The following is a 20348-nucleotide window of genomic DNA, read 5'->3' on the forward strand; positions in this document are numbered from 1 at the left end:
AATTTCCCAGAATAGATTCACAGATGCTACAAGTTTCATTTAATAATCCTTTTATACACACTCTGCGACTTTGGAATACCGAACCACAGAACTTTGATGCCAACTTGAAGACTTAGTATTAACAATTAGGAAGGCAACAACGCCTATAACAGATTTTCTTTATCTCTTAAAATAAGGGGGCTAGTTGAATGGACAGACATACTCTAGCTCTACATCCTCATTTTTTATTTCAGCATTCTTAAGCAGTAAGCATGTCGAGGCTAGTTGAGATTTCAGCAGAGACTAAATTACTCAGCCGCAATGCCAACAAAACAACTTATATTGTAATCAGCATGCTGCCTTCAAATTAGACAACCAAAGGAGACACCATGACCCGAGAACAAGCAACAACTTATAGTTCCAAACAGAAGTAAAACATCATTCACATTCGCTTCCGTGAGCATACACAATTCTGGAACAGACCCATACTAAACAGACCGAATCAAAACTAGTCCTCTGTTTTTTAAGTTCAGCATATGAGCATTCATTTTTTGAGTAAAGGAGCAGGACTCGAACACTCTAAGATAAACATCGCTTTTGAGTTACCAACTATATTAATAGAGGGCCAATCCCACAGCACATCTAAACACGTTCGAACATTGTCATCTGGAGATCAGACATGCTTATGGAAACTAGCAAGTGCTTTAAACCAAACATAGTCCAATTAATCAGCGGATAGGCCACTTAAATGGACATTTAGTGAAAACATTGGATTAAATAACATTCTAAGGACTCATAGTCAAGCTTATTAATAACATTTCTTATGATTTTAATCAAACAACACAATCGTATTGGCATGTCTTTACCCCAATCATGCTCATTATATGAGCATCTAAACAATAAATCTTAGCCAAGCAACATAGGCATACAAGCATTTAACCACTAATCATGCTTACTACTATAATTACAACTAAACAAGTAACATAACTTAATCCCGATAACGCCTATTACTGTGACTCTGACCAAAATAAACATAATTATCCTAATCAAGCTTACTCTAACACAGGAATAAACATATAGCATAAACAGTATGAACAACAACACACGAAAGCAGTCGACTAAACTGCACAGAACATGGCTTAACAGCATAAAGTAAAACAACTGATGCGGAAGCGTGTCTAACTAAACATGAATCGAACTTAGCATATAAACACACGACCACACGTTAAACCGTTAAAACTGAAATCCACTAAAGGAAAAGCAGCTCACATACTTAAACACACTAGACTGCATTACCATACTCAAACATGCTTAATCGCACAAACAAACCAACACAGAAGCAGGCTTATCTGTCAAACTAAATCAACTTAACTAAAACTAGCATGCCTGAAATCACGGAATATTAAACCAGAATAAACAAGGCAACCAACTAATGCAAAATACATAATAAAAGAAGGGGTGGAGAATTACCTGCTTCGGGTGCAGCGAAGTGAGGCTTCGAGTCTTCGATCTACACTCGAACACTACCAAATTCGAGCTCGCGATGTTCGGATTCGCAGAAACACCACAGTAATCGACAGAAAACAAGATTGATTTGATATTTTGACTTGATAACAAAACAAGATAAAAACTGTTAATCGAACTCGTATTTTAGGGGATTATAGGCGGCTAACGGACTTAACTTTTAAAGGGATTTTGTGCGACTCCTACTTAGTTCCAATTTTTCTCCGTTTCCTGAGGGTCATTTCATGAACCCGAAAAATCCCCCCCTGATCTGAGACTATTCAACCCCATTTTATAGGGTTTTTGGGTTGAAAAGAAAATGATAAAGGGAATCGAGGGAGAAGAGGAGCGTGGGGAACAAGAAGGTGTGGGAGTGTCAGAGGTATGGTGGAGGCGACACAATGAAGTGGAACGGCAGTGAAGAGTGGAGGTGAGCGTGGGAGATGGCAGGTGAGCAGTGGGTGTAGGAATAATGGAGGTAACGTGGGGTGTCAGGGGTAACGTGGGGAACAGAGGAGGTATGGGTGTAGGTGATGGAGGCGACGGAGAGATAGATGGAGATGGCGGAGATGGGAGGAGAGAAGAGGTGCGATGGTGGAGATGACGATGAAAATGGGGAGGGAGACGAAGAGAGGAGGTGAGGAGGGAGCGGCGGAAGAAAGTGGGGCAAATGAAGGGGAACCCTAAAAGGGTTCCCTTATTCAAATGACAAAATGGATCGGACCCGGTCCACGAGTGGACCGGGTCAATTTTAGACTGGGTATTAAAACAATAGGCTAATAAATTAAAACACGAATTATTCTAAAAATTGAGATAAGAGATATGGACTAGTCCAAAAAAATATTAGGAGTCAATCGGGATTTGATTTGGAGCCCGGTAAGTCAAAAATACGGACCGAGTGCAAGAAATAGTTTGGCTTCTAAATTTAAATAAAAGACTCATTTAATTAATGAATATACCGAAGGTGACAAAATATTACTTAATACCAAAAAATGTGTGATTATTAGACTCGGGTAATAAGATCATATGGTGTTATGATAGCCGTGTAATAATATATATTATTTTTTCTTCGAAAATCCGCACTAAAATAAATACTTTTTATTTAATTATGCAAAGATAAATGCGATGCGTGCGCGTAAGCTGGTAAAATGCCGAAATGATAAAAATTGTGAATAATAATAATAATAATAATAAAATACGGTAAATAATAATAATTGATAGAATGATACAATGGCGGTATTGATAAGAGGCTAATAATTATAGTAAACATAATATATATTTTTTATTTTTTTTCCAAAAATATTAGAAGCTTAAAAATAGGTATTTTGGCAGAGAGACGGGACAAAATTGGGTGTCAACAATAAGAAGACTTGTTGAGAGAGTTTTAGAAGTTTCTAGGTTCAAAAATGGTGAAATAATGATTTAGGGTCGAATTGGGTCTATTTATAGTAGTCCAGAAAATTCTGGACCGACACAACAAGCTGCAAGGTTTGCGGCGTCGCAAAACGCGCTTTGAGAGTCGCATGCTGTGTCGCAGGCCTCGCAACATCACCAAAATTCACTGTCACACTTTGCTGCACAACTGCATCTTCTCAAAGCGTGCTTTGCGGCCCACATGTTGTGCTCTGAGAGCCACATAATGTGACACTTTGTCAAACTTTCGCTGAAACTTAACTCCGATGATTCGACAAGTCTTAAACCTTCCCGAGGATTACTAAACATGGTTTTACTCTCTTATATACCCAAGACGGGCATATCTATCCTCAAGACCTCGAAAAAATTGTCCTACTTCCCAAGACTAGGATAACTAGCACTCGGCGAAACTCAACGTACAAAAATGCGAGGTGTAACAATTTTGGGGGATCATTTTCGTCAAGACAGGGGTATATTTGAAACTTTAAGGATGAGAGGGGTATTTTTGACCCAAAATAAGTTCGAAAGATATTTTTAGCCCTTTTTCCAAAGTAAAAGGGTATTTTTGGCCCTTTTCCCATTCAATAATTGTACCACGCTTCCCCACTATTTGTGTGTTTTTTTTTAAATCTTCACTTGATTATTGAGTTAGGAAGATATAGCTAGATAATAGTAATCAAAATACAAGAGATTAAGTTCATAATTCAATTGTAGCGTTCTAGTCTCTAAGCTGTCTAAAATGAAGGCTAAAGTCATAAGCCACCTTTAAAGTTGTACACATCTTTCTGTATACATGACAAAATACAACTTAATACGTGTCAAAACAATATTGGGACACGTGGCGGAGGAAGATGAAACGTTTCCAGTTGCAATATTCAATACAAGCAAAAGAGCCCCGATTATACCCGGAGTCAAGTTACAAGGGAAAATCACATCGAGTAATTAATAGCGGAATAACATTACACGACCGGACCACATCTGAAGCAGACGTTACAATTTAGTATTAGAGGCAATATTAATTGCTCATTGTGATTCATTATTAGGATTTAATTACTGGTTAAAGGGTCCATATATTTGTGCTATAAAAGGAGCTTAACAGCCCAAAAAAGAGGATCATCGAATACAACATACCATACTTTATTCTTACAAGCTTTTGCTAGTTAAATTGACTCTTTTAAGTTATTCTTTTGCTCCGGAATATTGCTGAAGCTTTGATACTGTTCTCACCGGATAAAGCTCATCAAGGGATTTACTCCGAGAAATAATCAAGGTGAGGCTTAATCATTTCATTATTATTTATTTCAATAATTTATCTGCTTAATATCACGTTCATTTCTGTTAATTATTTATTTTATCTTTGATAACAAACACAAATCACGTATCTTTTAAACCCCTAAATAAATTTGACTATTCCCTTTATTTTTAGGTTAAACACTCTCATTTTTCACTTGAACTACGACTTGTTCCTATTAAACACTTAGGGATCGTTTGGTACGTGGGATAAGATGAGATATTTCGAGATTAACTTTGAGATAAATTTTATAAATTTATCCCAAAGTTAATCTAGAATAACCCATCTTATCCCATCAAGGTTGATATTATTTTATCCCATCTCCTAGGGGAAATAATTTGAGGATTATAATATCGGGATAATTTAGTCTGCGTACGAAACGAACCCCCATGGTATTCAAACTTGTACCTGACAGAAATGATGATATGACAAAAAATGTGTGACATGACAACAAATGTGCTCTTCACTTTTTTTGAGGTCAGAAATATTTTGCCACTTTGCGGCGCAGAGGAAGCAACACCAGATTTTCACAAAGCTTTGCTTGCCGGTAATTGCGGTTGCAAAAGGTATTGTAGGCCCAGATTTGATGGCTTGCAAATAAGGTGAGAGAATAATACAGCTTGTAAGTTGTGTATATGAAAGAGATCTCCTAGCTTCTACTTTACCCTTCATAATAATGCTTATTGTCCTTCGTTTTCGTGACACACAGATAATGTTCATTCATTTGGTCTAAGAAATTTGATTGCCTTGAATAATCGTACAAAAAATCTAAATCTAAATATAAATTAAACATTAAGGTACTAATAAGGGTTGTAACTAATGCTTACTATTTTTTCCCAATGCCCATAAATATACACAGAGAAACGAAAGACTAAAAAAAAAAAAAAAAAGGGGGGGCCATAGCCGAGAGGGTAGTGCCAATGTTCATGCAAGTGAGATTTAGAGTGTAAAATAACTAAAATAGCCAAAAATATACTAAGACTAACGTCATTGGAATAAGTGCAGTGAAACTGTAACGATCACATGTTGGCATGTTCTTCCCCAAATATAAACTACAACTGTATGACGGCAACACATAATTGATCCTGCCTTCCCATTGGTTATTTTATCAACTGCAAGCCTCGCATTTTGCGGCTCTAAACAACTTGCATACCCTCGGGACCTTTTCCTTTGCAATTTGCTATTCTGAGGATTCTCATGATCCATGATTTTTCTGAATTTAATTTCTATTTTTGTGGTTTATAAATATAAACTTAAAAAGTGACTCTTTCTAGTCTTCTAGAACAATATCATGCAATAAAGATTGGCCTGTCAACGTGACACTTTCTTTATTTCTAGTCATGAAAGCCTGACCAAACTGTTTCCAACTGTTTCATGAATTAGAGTCTATGTACACACATTTGTAACTTTCTTTTTACTTAGGCTCAATCCGCCCACTGAAACTTGACCTTTTTTCTTTCTTCTTTCGGTTGCTTCCACTCTTCCCAAGTAATTATTTAAGATCAGAAATATATATAGGAGGATACATCAACTTTCAAGATTCAACTATCTGATTCTTATCCAAAAAGTTGAGGGAGTGCAAGCTTTGACGCAATTGGTAATAGGAGACTGTCCGCTGCCTCTTTTCAGAAGGAAATAATCTTCGATAATCAGTTATAATTTGCATAAAGCGAAAATAATTTTATATTAACTATTTTTGTAGTTTACTTACTGCTTTCATTTAATCATGTTAATGAGATCATATAACTGAAAGAGCATTAATTGTAATCTTTAATGAATCATAAACTTAATTATTTCGTTCTACAGGAAACATTCACTATCAGGGCTAACCAAAGCTTATTTCTTCAAACTCGCACTTACATTACCCATTCTTTTACTATTCTATTCTTCTAGTCTCTTTTATTAATCTTCAAATTATAAAGGGAAAATCCTATTCCTTTTGAGTTTCTAAAATTTGAATACTTCAATAGTACACTTTTTCAATTGATGATAGCGCGTTCAGATTACAATAGCCAAAAACAATTGGTGGCGTTTGTTTGAAATTTTCAAAAATTGAGTTTTCACAATCTCTTTTAAAGATTTCCTTAGTCTTTTTACCCTTTCAAAAACATAGAAACTCTAAAACTAGTTAACGTTGTGTAAATTCAACAAATATCCTCAAGCTAGCTGGTCAAAATTTTTCTTTTCGATACGTGATTGAGAACGTGGGAATAGATCTTTATTATATACATACAAGACAAATTAGGATATTTTTTGTTCAGATACAAAATTTAAAGTTGAAACCACACAAGGGTGGGATGGTGATGGTTAGGAAATCTCCGAAATGGATACTCTACCAGTCATTATATATTTAAAAAATAAGCATGCCCCATTCTATTATTACTCAAGACCACCTTATAATAAAAAAACAAATGCAAAACAGAACACAAGAAGTCTCAATCAGAGCACACAGTGGTGAGAAGTTGGTATCATCAGTTTTTGTCACGGTTAAATTGTGAATTGAATCAGTTCAAAATATTCTTACATGTATAGCGGCTAATAGGTGAATCCAAAAGCCACAGCATCTTTGACTCTTATATGTTCCAGCAACACTTAGACACCTACAAGTTAATCACAATCTTTGGCACTTTCATGCCTCTAGTGGGTCGTGCACATACCCTTTTTACTAGTACTTCTACTATTATAATATTTTTACAAGTCCATGTTGATGCAAATTGCAGGATTAATGGCACTCTTGATGGTTCTAGTAAAAAGAACTAACTACATGTCCATTTCAATGCAAATTGCATTTGACTGATCCCAAAAGTAAAATAGGATAAAAGATTAATTTAACCTTTGGCTAGGTTGGAAGGGGGATGTATTAGTTGAAAAGAATGTTAAAAGGAGAAAACTTTCCATATTGTAACAAGAATTGAAGTTCTTGGTTAGGTAGGGACTTGAAAGGGGAGTGGAGAGCATTATATGGAATTATTCATGCCAAAACAAATTCTTTATTTGTACATCTAAATTAGGAGATATGTCTTGCAGGAAGTATGTAGCAACCGACAGCTATATCTATTGGTTGCCTAATCTTTAGTTTTATCCCATTTCATTGCATAAACAACTATAATCTCTTCTTTACGACGGATATGATATCCGATTTTTTTTATGTAGTATTTATTTTTTTAGGAAGAGAAGAATTGCATGATTTTGAACCTCCAAAACGTGCTAACAAGCTCCTAAAACGTGTGATTTGTAAAGAAGAGTACGTTTCACGATCTTTCTTTAAAGTAATACATGTGTATGTAGTTAAATTGTAGAAGTAATTGATAATTGTTAACGCTTAGATTTTTTATAGGATTAACTACACTAAATATCCTTGTACGATGACTCAGTTACGGATAAACCCCTTGCATTTAAAAATCAAACACTTACACTCTCTTTACTATGAAAATTGTACACCCTCCCATGATGTATACTGAGTCAATTGTACTGAGGTTAACCCTAATTTCTTTTAACTACTAGAGCTTATGAAACTTGTTCGTCGCTTTTTCATATAGTAAACAGAGCGTAGGTAAGATATACTCTGCACTAAGTAGTTTGGAGGGCTAATTGGAACTTTTAGCATTGAATCTCAAATTATAACCTTGTTCAATTGAAAAATATTTATCTGTCAATTTCTATTAAAACCACTTTCACTAGTGTATATTTTAAGGAAAAACAAGGTCACTATGATTATCAGCTTTTCGGCGAACCGGCAGCAATACCTGATTTTGCGCAAAGCTTGCCTTGACAGTTATTGCGGTTGCAAATGGGCACAGAATACTTGTAGGAAAGGCCTCACTTTTCCTTTTTATGCCTTACCAATAAACGAGAAAAACCGCTTAGTCTGTTGCGTATAAAACCAGTTTTACTTGCCTCTTGGTTTACCCCTCATAATGCCATTGCCCTTCGTTTACTTCAAACACTCGTAAGGTCCATTCCGTCTGGTCCAAGAAATTTGATTGCGCGGGGTAAAGTTGACAAGTTTAGTACCACCTCCAGCCCAATATTTCTCAATCACAATCATATGACGAACCCAATTACATATGGTGCCTATAAAGTTGAAAATATTAGTACCACCTCTATTCCATTTTAAATGTATTGGCATACATAGGATTAGATTCAAAATAAATAGATAATGCCTTTTTGGTCAAGAGTTTATATTTGCCCATTTAAACATTTCGATTAAAAAAAAAGCCTCTATTAAATCAAATAACGCAAATTTTAAAGACTATTGTTGTTCGAGTTCATGTCTTTGTGAACTCAATGCTTCCGAGCTACAAATTAACATTGTTTCGGTACCAAAGATTGCGACTTGAACGTTTAATATTTTTCTGGCCCAGTTTGCATCATACAAACGAATTGTTTATGCACAAAACAAAGAGGTGAAAATGATAGGTGGGGCAGAGGGTGGAGGGTCCATAGCACAAAGGCCAGGATCAGTGCTCATGCAAGTGAGACAGTAGCTCCTATTAAAGATCACATCATGGGATATGTGCAGTGCATTGTAGCAACCACATGTTGGCATGTTCTTCCCCAAATATTGCATGAAGGCAACATATAATTAAGTAATTGATCCTATGCTATACTATACTCCTACTATTGGCTTTCTTTATTAATGTAACGCGCAAGTTTGCGGCTAAAAGGCATGGGATTTGCCAACTTGCATATAGCCTCGGGACCTTTCCCTTTGCAATTTGCATTTGAGGATTCTCATATATCAACTTAAGAAAATGACGTTTTCAAGAACAACTAATTGAATATCTTCCCATTTTTTTGGCCTAAGAGCCCGCAGAAATTCGAGTTTTTCCTTTCCTGTTTCAGTTCTTCTCCTCTTTTCAAGTAATATATAAATTAGATCCTATTGACTATTGTAACAAATCATGTGAAGATATGGCCCGTCAACTTTCAAGATATTCAGCTTTATGATTCTTAATTTATAAAAAAAAAAAAGAAAAAGGACCAAGATGGGCACAGTACTGGGATTAAGGGGTCCGCTAAATCAAGATTTTTTTCATTAACGAATTCAAAATATAAAAAATTATAAGAAATACATATACTAAGAAATCAAGGAATTTAACATGTACTCTATATATAGAATCTATTTTTTGATGAAAGGGTCTGAATGAACTCCTTGCCCTAGCTTGGCCCCGGTTTGCTAACTCTGTTTAAGGAGCTTGAACCTGTTCCGGAGTTCACTATAAGGGCCAATCAAATACTACATCTTAAATTTCTCAATTCAAACCATCCAGTCGTTCCTTTTATTTTTCTAGTCACTTTTGTTAACCTTCAAATTACAAAACGCGGACCTTCCTTGACTTTCTCAGTTAGAAATTTGAATAGAGTACTTTAATACAACTCCCCTGTTTCAAAACAAAATGACGAGCTCCAAGAACAAGGTCATTTTCTTATTTCTAAACATAAAGTTTTTATAATTAACAACTACACAAAAATAATTACTCCATCAATCAAAAGTTTTTTTTTTTTTTTTAAATTGTAATAAAATATCTTGTTTCTTTATTTTTAAAATATCTTTCGGAATTATGACACTGCCATTCATTTGGAAGTAATAATTAATAAAGAAACAAAATAATACTGTAAACTTCAGTGAGCCCCAATCAAACTTGTTTCATGTAGAATGTCATATCATAAATATAATTGAGTTCTGTTTTATATACGATGAACTGTACAAAAAAATTGAAAAATTTGGCCTAGACTATCACTGTTGTGAAAGAAATTAAAAAAAGAAAAAAAGAGCTGCTAGCAAAAAATTCTGCAGAACTCTGGAGAATCTGAATTAATCTCAGGCTTCTCTATACCTAAAATTTTACAAGCTTTGACATCATCTAACACTGACCCAACCATCAGCAGCAGACCAGTCAGATAATTCAGGTCTGGTTTCACCCACTAATAATTCTCGCAGCCTCTCAGCCGGCTCTGTGGACCATGACCCGCCGTTATAATTCATCAATTCTTGAATTGCCGGCGAGGGCAAAGATGTAATTGGACATGTAACTGTTGATTCAGCAGAGTCATCAGATACCCAATCTGGGAAATCAAATGGGCACCTAGGTGATGTTGTGGGGGTTCCACTCATGCATCTTTCGTCATTCAATGTAACAGTGTCATCTTGATTAGCAACAAATGAATGTTTTAGAAGCATCTCAGCCGTCCATCTTTTTCTCGGGTCCTTTACGAAGCATTTTTCTAGAAAATCTTTTCCTTCTTCCGATAACTTCGCTGGAAATTCAGGTAATTCATCACCAACTCCAATTTTCATCAATAATTGGGTCAAGTCTGTGTATTTCCACACTGGTACACCAGCTGCCATCTCAGCAAGTACACACCCAAGTGCCCAGATATCGGCGGGAGTGTCCTGTTCGCCGGCGGTAACCATTTCCGGCGACATGTAAAGTGGGGTACCCCTCAATTCACATCGCAAATTATCATGTGATTCGGCTCTCTTTGCCAATCCAAAATCAGCGATTTTAACTTGACCATCTTCGCCCAGAAGAATATTCTGCGGTTTAATATCACAGTGGACATAGCCACACTTGTGGATATAGTGTAGCCCTTTTAATAAGGCCTTGGTGTATTTCCTGATTTCAAACTCAGGCAACTTACGATCACCGGAATTCTTGAGTTTTTCCGATAGAGCACCACCAGAGGCATACTCCAGTAAGACATTGTATAACTTTTCGCCGTTTTCGTAGGTATAGCTGTCACTAAGGCAGTTGATGATTTGTGGACAACCTTTAATCTCATCCAAAATTAACTTCTCGTTCATAAGAGTATCTGAGCGAGAAGCTGAAGATGATTTGACCACCATAACTTGAGTGCTCTGGTTTCTGGGTACTGCTAAACTGACTCTGCCAAAGCTTCCATGGCCTATTGCTTCACCTCTAACCCAATCCATGGCTATGTTTTTTTTTTTTGCTTTGAAATGGATGTTTCTTGAGCTGAAATTTTGGTAGTTTAGGCTTTTTCAAATGGAAGTTTCTTGAGCTGAAATTTTGGTAGTTTAGGCTTTCTGTTATAGAAGGAAAGAAGATATCAGATGAAGGAGCAATTTACATCGAACTCTGTTTCACACGGCACTTCTATATATAGCGTGGGAATTCCTTTACTTTTCCTTTTTGTTTCAAATTGTAGTTTCGATGTATTAATGTTCACACAAGTCTATTAAATGAATATATGCGCCTATGGGTTTTATCATTAATAGTACAAGTTGGAGGAGTGGCAACAATAAAATAATAAAAAGAACACGTGATAGGGGAAAGATCTTTCTTCGTTAGTCATCTAAACTGTTTACATCAATTTTAGAATCCCGGTCCAATGTATCTTGGTCTATGTCGACAAGTCAATATTAAGGAGTTAAATTAAAATCATGATATTTTAGGCTGAAATCTTAAGTCGACGTGTTAAATTAAAATCATGATATTTTGGGCTGAAATCTTATCGAAGTTTAAGTGTGTTTATCCAAGTTGTGTGTTGATATTCAAGGAAATAATTTGGGTTATGGTGACCATGTGGATCAGCCCTGATAGTAATCCAATAAAAATCAAAGGTGAAAAATGGAGAAACACAGCTTTTGGTAATTGGATTGTTATTTAAACGGAGAGATTTCGTGTGTGAAGAATTTCTAAAAGATTCCTGAAAAGAATGAAATCGATTTTCACAGAAAGTTGGAATAAACTTTGGTAGGTGGTTAATTAGGTACTACGATGGACCGGTCATTTTTTACGATATATACTCTTCCGTTTGTTTTTACTTATTCATTATATTAAAATTAAATATTCACTTTTACTTTTTCTACTTTAGCATATCAAGTGAACCTCGTAACACTTTCACTTGTCCACGTTTGCGTGTTGATATTCAAGGAAATAATTTAGGAACGTGTTTGTTATGGTATTCTAGATATTCTTATTTTTAATTTTTCAAAGGAAGAAAAGATCTTTTCCATTTACGTATTAAATTAAAATTGAACGTACCACAGACTCTATTTATGGTCCTAGTTTGAACCTACAATCAACGATATGCAAAACAAAACGGAAGAGGGGTCTCGATCAGCGGATACAACATAGAAGAAGTTGGTATCAGCAATTGAATCTTCTCAAAATAGTGTATATGAATGATGGCTAGTTGGTAAGTCCAAAAGTCACAGAATCTTTTACTGTCACTATTTGGTTTCTCGCGAAAATTAGCCACACACGTTGCAGTTAGCATCCCTTTCTACTCTTCATCACTCTAGTGCCATCTTGTTAGTACTTTCTTTAATTACTAGCCACTACAACTATATTTGCACGTCCATTTCAATATTGCAAATTGCAGGCCTGGCACACGCCTTCATGGCTCTAGTGGACTGTAGTGTTCTATACTATTACTTCCACAATATTTATTGCACTGCAAATTGCGTTTGACTATCGTAAACTAAAGATTAACTCCCAAAAAAGGTAGCGGTCCTCGCCTTCATTTGACGGCGGAAGCTATTACAATTCACTAGTTGCTTATAAATTTCATACGCGAAAACTTAAACGTTGAAACAGGACCTTGAAGGCTTGAAGTTTCTTTGGGTGGCTGTGCCGGGGGGGGGGGGGGTGGTGCGGTCGTGGAAATATAAATTGTCAAAGGTATCTAGTCAACAACCCAATGATCAACTCCCCCCTCTACTTTCCCACCGAAATTCATAGGATTATATATTATTTGAAGAGTTATGCAACCGACAGTTTTGTAGTGTTATTTCTCTGTCCAGATTTAATTGTTTTAGTTTGACTTAACATAAAGTTTAAGAAATAAAAGTTGTCTTTTGAATCTTGTGGTCTTAAATTAATGATGTTTGTAGTCATTTTTGTTGTAAATTTCTAAATATAAAAAGGGATACTTTTTTTGAAACATACCAAAAAAGAAAATAAGATATTTAAATTGGAGCGAAGGGAGTAATCGTTTATATTGGTTGCTAAATCTTTTATTCGACTTTTTTTTTCCAGGTGGATGTTGGAAATTTTGATGGATTATTGAAATTTGGCCAAAATTAGGGGGAAAGATAAATAATTAGGATAACTTCTAGGGGAAAAAAAAAAAGAAGAAGAATTGGTCGAAACAAATGAAATTAGACGGTTAGCTATAGAAATTAGTTATATGGAGTATGAACACACGATATCACAACCATGGTTCATGTGAAAATAATTAGTACAACCACGCTCCCCACATGGGTATCCAATCTTGTTAAATCCTAGTACAAATATTATTAAGAATAAAATGCCAGCAGATTAGGAGCATGTTCATGTATCGGGGACTACTACGTTAATTGTTTTCCATTGATAGTACAATGATATGAACTCGAAAGGAAACTTATAAAATACAATAAAAGATTAATTAATTGCTACTTACATTAAATTATTTAATTAACTTTGCTAGTACAATGATATGAACTTAAAAGGTAGTAAAAGGAAAAAGAGAAGGTCGAAAGAATATAATCTGCTTTGCGGCGCCGGCACGCCGGCAACAACACTTGATATTGCGCAAAGCTTGCCTTGCCGATGAATGCAATTGTACGTAACAAAAAAAAAAACACAAAATGTTATGCCTTAACCAATAATAACAAGTGATACTGCCTGATAGACGGGGATAAATGGGATATGGAGTACATTAATAAAATTCTCCCTCCTGATATTTGTCATATAATTCAGAGAGTGGAGATTGGATCCAGAAACAAGAAAGATCAGCCTATTTGGACTCATAACTCCTCAGGAGAATTCACTTGTGCCAGTGCATATCAAAAGCCTGAGGAAAACAATGCCTCAGATTCCTATATGGAAATGCATTTGGAAAAAAGGAATCCTTTCAAGATGGCATTCATCATTTGGAGAGCCATAAAAAAGAAGCTCCCTATGTATGATAGAATAAAAAAATACGCTAGGAATGCATACCCTATGTGCATCTGCTGTGATAACCCTGAGGAGGAAACCATCTGTCATGTTTTCATAAATGGGGGTATGACCAGTAAAGTTTGGATTTTTTTTGGAAATTATATGGGAGTGAGCATGCAAAATCAGAATATTCAAGCTAGAATTCTAAACTGGTGGAATCACAAGACTAAGAATGCTATGTTGAGAGTGGCTTATCAAAGTATTCCAATCTTTATTTGCTAGGAAGTGTGGAAGGCTCGGAGCTCAGTTAAATATGGACATAAGAAGTACTCAATTTCCAAAATCTACTATGAGGTCAATAAACATGTGATTGGTATTATGAATACAAATGGTTATAGAATAGACTCAAGCAGCAATTGGAGCAAAGTTTGCAGCATCATGGAGGATTATAAAGCTAAGCTAATCAGCACTCCAATCGTATGGAGCAAACCTTCAGAGAATGACATTAAAATTAACACCGATGGGAGTAGTATGGCACTGAGTAATAAAGCTGGTATGGGAGGAATTGCTAGGGACTATAGAGGGAATCTCATCATGGCATTCTCCAAGTCCCTACAATTCTGTTCTAATAATAGTGCAGAGATCAAAGCAGCAAGCTTTGGGATCAATTGGCTAGACTTTAAAGGCATCAATGGTGCGACTGTGGAAGTTGATTCGTTGCTGCTAATCAAATGGATCAATGGATCATATGCTGTACCATGGGAATTTCTACAGGAAGTGGAGCACATGAAGAGGATCATTGACAAGAGAAGTCTTAAAATCCTACACTGCTTAAGGGAAGCAAACACAGTAGCTGATAGTTTGGCCAAATTTGGAAGCAATTCAAATCAGAGTTTGATTGCTAACTTGTTTACTTCTATGTAGGAAATGCCTAGAGAAGCAAGGGGAGCATACAAGATGGACAAAGTCCAGATGGCAAATTTCAGAATAAGAGTCAAAAGGTGTACATGAAGCAGAAATATAGGATGATGTGGAAAAGCTGCATGCAGGAGAAGAGAAAGAAAAAGAAAAGGAGTAGCTGCATCAACAAGGAGCGTGATTTTTTGTACAAAAGGATAGCACTTATTTGCTGGACAACTGGTAGCACCTTCCGTTTGAATGTGCTACAAGTCCAATGTAAAATAAGTAGGATCTTTGCTTATTTTAGTTATGATGTCCCATAAGTACATAGGTCTTTTGTAAGGAGAACATAACTAATTAGGCTCATAACTAATTAGTAGTGTTCTCTATGTTAACTAGGGGCAGATTTATTAGAGAGGGGATCCCTCGCACTTGTAAGAGCCCGTTTGGATTGGCTTATAAGTTGCTTATAAGTTGCTTATAAGCTGTTTTCAGATTTTTTGAGTGTTTGGCTGGCCAGCTTAAAGTCATTTTGTGCTTAAAATAAACTCAAAAAAATAATTGGGCCCATTTGACTTAGCTTAGCTAAAGCAGCTTATAAGCTGAAAACAACTTATAAGCCAAAAAAAATAAGTTAGACTACCAACTTATTTTTTTTTAGCTTATAAGCTGTTTGCAGCTTATAGGCATAAGCCTATCCAAACAGGCTCTAAAAAGGGAGTCATGGCGTAACCCTCCTCCCATGTATATTTTTTGCTAAGCTATTAACAAGGTAGGGGTCAATGTCAAACCCCCCAATGGCCACAGACAGTTGTAGTCTGTCGAATTGGCTTAATATAAAAAAAAATAAAAAAATACTGCCCGATTATATTCTCTTGCGTATGAAACAGATTTCCTTGCTTTTTGGTTTAACCGTCCAAATGATATTCCATTAATTCGTTATATTATAGACCACGTTCATTTCTTTTGGATTAAGAAATCTGAATTCCCTGAATAATGTTTCTGGATTTTTTCTTTCTCACTTATAGGGGGTTTACCAATTACATAAGATGCGGGTAAAGTTGAGAAGTTTAGATCTTTTTCTACTCATAATGGCTAAAGGCTAAAGTGTGTGATCAATGACCATCTTATTTAAGAAGTTTAGATTATTAAAGTGTAATTTTTAGTTACCTAATTATATCTCCAACACATTTCGTCATGTGATGACTTAATTCTTTTTATTGACAAAGTAGATAAAAATTAATTCTCAAGTAATGCACTATAGTGAAATTCGAACTGAGAACCTATGCCTACTATAATAATCAACAAAGAAATATGACACTTTAAAAAGGCCAATTTTAGTCACAAGTTGTGTTTCAATACCACTAGTGAGGGAGAGAGTGAGTGTGATATAAGGATCAGATAATAAATTAGAATCAGTGCAGTGCAGTGCACTGTAAGTCTGGAACAATCACAAGTTGGCATGTTGCTCCCCAAATTTTGCAACAGATAATATTTGATGCTATAAATCAACCAATTGTCTTCTTAATGAAATGCATCTAGCTCGCAGTTTTGGGCGAGCAGTTTTGGGTTTCCTAACTTGCGTCATCTACCGGTCTTTTCTTTTGCAATTTGCATTTATGAGTATTCCCATTATCCCTTATAACTATAATTATTTTTTTATTTTGTTGAAATTATTATTTTTTATTTATTCAGTATATTAAAAGTAATTTTTCGTTTTTACTTGTCTATTCTAGTAAATTAGAATTTCTTATTCTAAATTTTACAATAATCATAAAATAAGTATTTCTCAAACTTTTTAGAATTAGTAGTGAGATTTACATTTTTTAAAAGCATGATTAATATGAATAATTGTCACGACCCGACTAGGAGCCGCAACGAGCACCCGGTGCTACCCCACCCGGGCACCCCTTAACACACATTCACATAATATCTAGGCGATTCATAAATCAAGTCATGCATTCTAGTCATCAATCATATTAGTCCCGTTGGGCGACGATCATCTTGGATAACATCATAGGCATCTATGCCACATCAAATGTACAAGGCCGGCGAGGCCAACAAAATGATATACAAAACATAGGCCGACAAGGCCAAACATATCTACCCACATACACATGTCTACGAGCCTCTAAAAAGAGTATACATATCACATGAGCGGGACACGACCCCGCTATGCCCACAACTATATACACAAAAGAATAAGTACCCAAAAGCTATGGCTCCGAATGAAATGGAGCTCTGCTATGAAATCTCTGAGAAAGCAGCTACGGATCAAGTTTGTCTCCCTGTGCACCTGCGGGCATGACGCAGCGTCCACAAACAAAAGGACGTCAGTACGAAGATTGTACTGAGTATGTAAAGCATGATCAACATCGATATAGAAGCATAATGAATAACATGTGAGGTTGCATAGGGGAGGAGTCAATAATATCATCATCATGGCACTTACTTACTTTCCATAGAGACATTCTGTTTCTACTGCGTATCCGCATACATATACCCATATTCGTACTTGGTTACCCTCATGATCATGTACATCTCATATTTGTAGCATATTCGTACTCTTAATGATGTCATATACATAGCATATACATATATATATAGGCATACATAGCGTACCCGACCATAGAGGTTCGGTGTTTCATACATACTTGGCCAACCAAGGCTCAAGGTTATATCTACCTGGCCCTACCAAGGCTTCCGGGTTATCCGTACCATCTGCAGATGTGTGCGCACGTTACGTAATCGTATACATACATGTACATATATTCTACCCAGCGTTATAAGCTCGGGGTTTCATTATAGCCCTTCATAGGCACACATAAGTATAATAGCTCATAGGCACCTTTAGCATCATTATTATTATCATTAACATTTCTATCATCATTATTATCGTTACGTCTATCTTATAGGCTTACTCGTCACATGAGGAGCGTAGTACAATCGTAGTACATATCAAGGATTATGAGTTTACGAGCTCGGAAGATCAATCATTTGAAGACAACATACTCGTATAGAGGATTTAGAAATTTGGCCAAAGAACCATGCCTTATGAAAGAAGGGTTAGCCTTACATACCTTTTCGTCGAACTATTCTACGCTTGCACGTACTCCTTCGGTGCTCACGTTTCTACCTTCATTAAGGTCATACTATCATTAGGATCGATAACTAACACACATGGCCAAAGCTAGAGAAAATCGGACAGCATCTCCTTTAATTATACAACATTTGTCCATATCGTAATTCAACTCCCAAACGTCAACAATACATTCATAATATCATATCAATGGCCATTAATCATCCACATTATCCACATTATCAAGGTTTCTCAATTTACTTTCATTTCTCAAATACCTTAAACAACATATGAATATCATGAATCTTACCTTAGATGTTGTAGGAACAAGCTTTAGTTGATAATACTCCACTTTGAGCAAAACCCTAGTTTTCCTCCATTTGGATTTCTTGACTTGAATGGTCTTTAATGGGTTTCCTTACCCTTGATTCACTTGATTTATGTTGTTGATGGCTTATAATCCTTGAAAACTTGTGTAATAAATGTAGAGAGATGTTTTAGAGAGAAGGGATGAAATGTGGAAATGATTTTATGAACTTGGTCCCTATTAAATAACCCATTCACTGATCTGTCGGGTCCATTATGCGGTCCGTATAATTGACCATAAAACGTGCCTTTCCTTCACCCTTCACTGTGACCATTTGACGGTTCATTATACGGGCCGTAAAAATTTATACGGTCCGTATAATTGACCGTAAAATTGCACCAGTGAGCAACCTTCGTTGTGATGGTTTTACGGTCCATTATACGGTCCGTAAAACATTATACGGTCCGTATAATGTGCCGTAAAACTCACCAGTCCACTGAACTTGTTCTCGTCACTTCGTTGATCTCCAATCCTTATGGAACCTTCTTAACACTTGTTTAACACTTCATTAGCAATCTAAGGGACGTTATAACTCTTTCCCAAAATGCCTTTAAGTCATCATTAACCCGATACTCGTATTTCACTAGTTCATTCACTTGCGTACCAACGGAAGATTTTTCCGAGGTGTAACAATAATCAAGTGAAATAAATACTTAATAAATAACTGCTTAAGAATAATGAAAAATCAATATTGGAAAAGGAATGGAAGAAATAGATATGCACTCAAACCTCTTTATAACGTCATTGTTTTTCCGGATGTTTTTTTAACTTTTATCGTGAAATGTTGTTATAGAAAATATATAATACAACATAGGGTAATAGGAAAAATCGATTCTAGAAAATACTTAGCTATTATAGATAGTAATAGATATTTAAAAAGGTTTGATGTACTAGACATTTTAAGAAAACGATTCGAGAGAAGGTCATGATTTAAAGAGTTGAGTTATATACCCTTATATCTTAGACTTTTTTTTAAAATTGTAATCAACATTAATTAACTTATTGTTTAATTGTTACTATCCAATATTTATTAAATAAAATTATACACTAAAGAATTAAACTATATAAATATTTTATACATATCAGTAAAAAGAATTTAAACTCCGATCAAAAAAAAAAAAAAAGAATTTAAACTCCGATCTGAATAGTAACTAGTAATTAAATAAAGTCAAAGTACTAAAGATTGGTTCTCTCTCACGTGCTAGTTGCTAGTTGCAACTTACCTTATTTGGGGTCTTTCAAAGCCTGACAGAACTATTTCCTATTGTTGCAGATGAAACTATACTTTATATACACAATACCAAAGCCGCCCACAGGAAAATCGATTTTTCCTTTTTCCTGTTTTTTATAGTTTCTTCATTCATCCTTCCAAGCAATATATATATCACACCTTTTTGAGACAATTACTATATGAGGATTTTGAAAAGTAACGACATTGGGAACAGGGGAGTGTTCTGTGCCATAGTTAAAGGAGCGTGAACCTGCTTTATCACCTTCAGCTGCTTTCCCTATTCTGCTCCAATCATATCTTACTTCAGTCATGCATTCCTTTTCTATCTATATATTCCTTTAAATCAAAGCGGATAAAATTCTCCTTTGACTTTCTCAATTTGAATGCTTTCAATACTACTTCCTCTGTTACAAAACTTATGGTGTACGCTAATTTTTAGTATATATCAAAGAGAAATATTGTCTTTATATATAAAAAAGTAATTTATTTTAAATTTCTCATTTCACTAAATGACTTATTGCTACATAAATATCTTAGACTAGTTTTTTTTATCATAAATTTTTAAAAAGTTCATTTCTTTCTTAAATTATACTCCCTCTGTTTCAATTTATTTGAACCTATTTCTTTTTTAGTCCGTGCCAAAATGAATGACCTCTTTCCTAATTTGGAAACAAATTCACTTTATGAATGATTTA

At 35.4% G+C, this 20348-nt stretch overlaps 1 protein-coding gene across 1 annotated transcript; it reads right to left on the bottom strand.

Moving 5' to 3' along the window:
* Positions 1-9856: 9856 nt before the first annotated feature.
* On the bottom strand, positions 9857-11377 carry LOC132623534 (mitogen-activated protein kinase kinase kinase 20-like). The gene has a single exon (XM_060338314.1). The coding sequence runs from the start codon at positions 11121-11123 to the stop codon at positions 10050-10052; it is 1074 nt and encodes a 357-aa protein (XP_060194297.1). The 5' UTR covers positions 11124-11377; the 3' UTR covers positions 9857-10049.
* Between the last annotated feature and the right edge of the window lie 8971 nt (positions 11378-20348).

The sequence above is a fragment of the Lycium barbarum genome, chromosome 12 (assembly GCF_019175385.1).
Source record: "Lycium barbarum isolate Lr01 chromosome 12, ASM1917538v2, whole genome shotgun sequence".
Lineage (NCBI taxonomy): Eukaryota > Viridiplantae > Streptophyta > Magnoliopsida > Solanales > Solanaceae > Lycium > Lycium barbarum.

Bases quoted from the DNA above. Each gene is read 5' to 3' on its own strand.
- LOC132623534 (XM_060338314.1), bottom strand. From the start codon at position 11,123: ATGGATTGGGTTAGAGGTGAAGCAATAGGCCATGGAAGCTTTGGCAGA.